This window comes from Brachycentrus maculatus, unplaced genomic scaffold (genome assembly GCF_059751285.1).
Source record: "Brachycentrus maculatus isolate JH-2025_06_01 unplaced genomic scaffold, ASM5975128v1 h1tg000475l, whole genome shotgun sequence".
Taxonomy (NCBI): domain Eukaryota; kingdom Metazoa; phylum Arthropoda; class Insecta; order Trichoptera; family Brachycentridae; genus Brachycentrus; species Brachycentrus maculatus.
The window spans coordinates 1,600,001-1,602,798 of record NW_028281222.1 but is presented as its reverse complement, the minus strand read 5'-3'; the positions used below and the strand labels follow the sequence as shown (position 1 = coordinate 1,602,798).

The window sequence follows — 2,798 nt, the reverse complement described above, 5'->3', positions numbered from 1 at the left end:
TATCATTTGACTGTTTTTGGTTGGTTAGAAAGTATTGCTTTTTAGCAATAAGCCCGCCAATGTACTAATTTCTTTTCTGCACATGAATTTTAGATAAATAAAAGGAATAATTATGTACCAAAACCAAAACGTGAGTGGTGCAAACAAAGATACGGGAAGCACTCTCAGTATGATCACCGGATGTTGCTTACATAATCCACAAACAATTCAAGGTGAATATGAAAATTAAACGCGATTAATTGTTTTATTTATATTTATTTATTATCATCATATACATACATAATTACAAATTACATATTACGGTAATGTGGCGTTTCCGTGCCGAGGGTATATATTACAATTTATTTTTATTTTTATGAACGATTCCCATGAGGATCACAATAAATATGAGTGATTTTAAAGTAAAATTTATATTATCCACTGACACTTCGTGATGGAATTGCATTTTTAATATATTATTAGATTAAAACCAATATTTTTAGCTTTTCCACTTTATTTTTATTTGACCAGCGACCGGGTTTCGTCGTTACCGACATCATCAGACTGGTCTGATGATGTCGGTAACGACGAAACCTGGTCGCTGGTCAAATAAAAATAAAGTGGAAAAGCTAGAAATATTGGTTTTAATCTAATAATATATTAAAGTAAAATATTTATTTAAAATAACCCTGGACTGGTTCCTATGGCGGATGACTGATCCCCTTTCCTCCGTGTATTAAACGATCAAGAAAACATTACTTCTGTATGCCCTATGCACCATTGGGTGCAGATAAGGGTTAGGAAAAGAAGAAACTATATGAAAGAAGTATGTTGGACTTTTTCATATTTAATTCAATTTTTTTTTATTCTACTCCTTTTTATGCGTATGTGAGGAGAATGGAAACATCCAGACTCCCTTACATTGCACTGTACGGCCAACCCCAAGGTTGACGACTCCTGGGCAAACCACCAAAGAGATGAATCGACAGCTGGGAATCGACATCGCACTCCTGCGTCCCTCTTTAAAACAGCCCACAAGGCATACACCAAGCAGAGGAAGAAAAAGAAGAAGTTTTTTTTTATTGCCCTGTAAATTGGTTTTAGTCCGCCTCCATGGTGTAATGGTCAGCGTGTTTAGTTACCGTGCTGGAGGTCCCATGTTCGATTCCCAGGGGGGGTAAACATAAATATTAATGAATTTACACTTTAATATTTATTTAATATTACTCTGGACTGGTCCCTGAAGCGCAGAAGTGATCACCTTGCCTTCATATAATTAACGATCAAGACAACATTGCGCCAATACGATGCAGTGCCCTATGCACCATTGGGTGCGGATAAGGGTTAGAGAGAGAGAGAGTAAATTGATTACAAAAAATCATTTAATATTGTAAAGAATATTGGATGCTGCCTTTTTTAATCCAAAAAAGTGTTGATATAAATGACTTATGAATTCAAATGAGAGATTTCTTTTTGTTGTTGATAATTTCAACAGCGTATTTATAAGCGCTGTTGATAGGCCCAGTCTTTTTCTACTTGTATCACCTTGAAATATCGAAGTGAAGAATTTAGGAGCAGCAGGTTTGAAGAAATAATCGATTCATAGCCCTTGTTCGATAGCTTCGTTGGCTGCTGCGTAATGGGAGATGAGAGGATCCTTCACGATAATCTCGAGAGCCGATAGATACTCCTCAACCTGATGACGAAGGATTTTGTCGCTCTGAGCGAAGTGTTCCAGCTTCTTCTTGAGATGCACGATCTCAGATACGGGGAGGCACTCCTTCTCCAAGCTGACTTCGTGGTGACCGTGGTGGCTATCGTGCGCCTCTTCAGGGTATTCGGCATCATTTCTTGCCCTGATGTTTTTGTTGAACGTCAGCAATCTAGAAGTAAACGCGGAGATTTTCGAATTCGTTACGTTCAATTCTTTCTTTAATAGTGCGTTTTCCAACTCCAAAGAGTGAGCGTCATGGACCGAACGAACGGAGATCGATTTCGATCCAAGAGCGTCCGTTTCTTCGACGAATTTGACTAGCTTTTCCCTCGCGTCGCTGAGGACATTGTAGATGGCGGCTTTCTGGATTTCCTTCCTGGAGCATGGGTCTTCCTTCAGTCGGTTTAGTCTGATGAGCTTGCCTCCTTTCTTGGTTCTGGTTCCGAGCAGGAGTTTTTCCAAGCCGCCTTGGACCGCCATGGCTGTTATTCCCTCGTCGGCTTTGACTTCTTCCGCTTGTATTTGGTGGTGCTGGATGTTCAGAGGGTCTATCGTGATAGCGAAAAGGTTCCCCGCCCGGATGTCTTTCCTGTCTCCTTGGCTAAAGGCGAGGATGAAGAGTTTGTTGGCGTTGACGTCGAGAGACAACTGGTTGCTGCTGTGTTCTCCAGTGGTGACGATTTCGATTTCTTGGCCGGTGGCGTTGAGGCTCACGTAAGTGGTTCCATCGCCCGGGTAGTACTTGTTGCCTTTCAAGTCGACGCTTTCACTCCAAGGCGGGATGACTCTGTTGACATGTTTAGTCTCGTGTGTCTCCTCGTCGATCAGATATGTGTGTGTCCCTTCGGCCGCAAATATGTGATTGTCTATGTAACCGATCCTCTTGATGGGCGACTCGAAGGGGATGGCCATATCGCAGGCGTAATAGTCACCGCAGATTTTCACCCAGCTAGATTCGCATTTACCATCGTCGATGTCAGAAAAGCAGTTGGTTTTGAACTTTCCGTACGACGAAAAGTGACTGGTAGCGGATCCTACGACCAGCAGCGCAACAATGGCTGAGGAGAACATGTTGAGCTAGTTCCTGCAACGAAAATAATTTAAT

At 41.5% G+C, this 2,798-nt stretch overlaps 1 protein-coding gene across 1 annotated transcript in view; it reads right to left on the bottom strand.

Moving 5' to 3' along the window:
• Positions 1-1,343: 1,343 nt before the first annotated feature.
• The window catches only part of LOC148302140 (uncharacterized), a 3,280-nt gene continuing 1,825 nt past the window's right edge, over positions 1,344-2,798 (bottom strand). Inside the window, exon 2 of the mRNA XM_088272042.1 lies at positions 1,344-2,777. Within this exon, the coding sequence (XP_088128168.1) occupies positions 1,580-2,764 (1,185 nt within the window). The 5' untranslated portion in view covers positions 2,765-2,777 and the 3' untranslated portion in view covers positions 1,344-1,579. The remainder of the gene's footprint in view (positions 2,778-2,798) is intronic.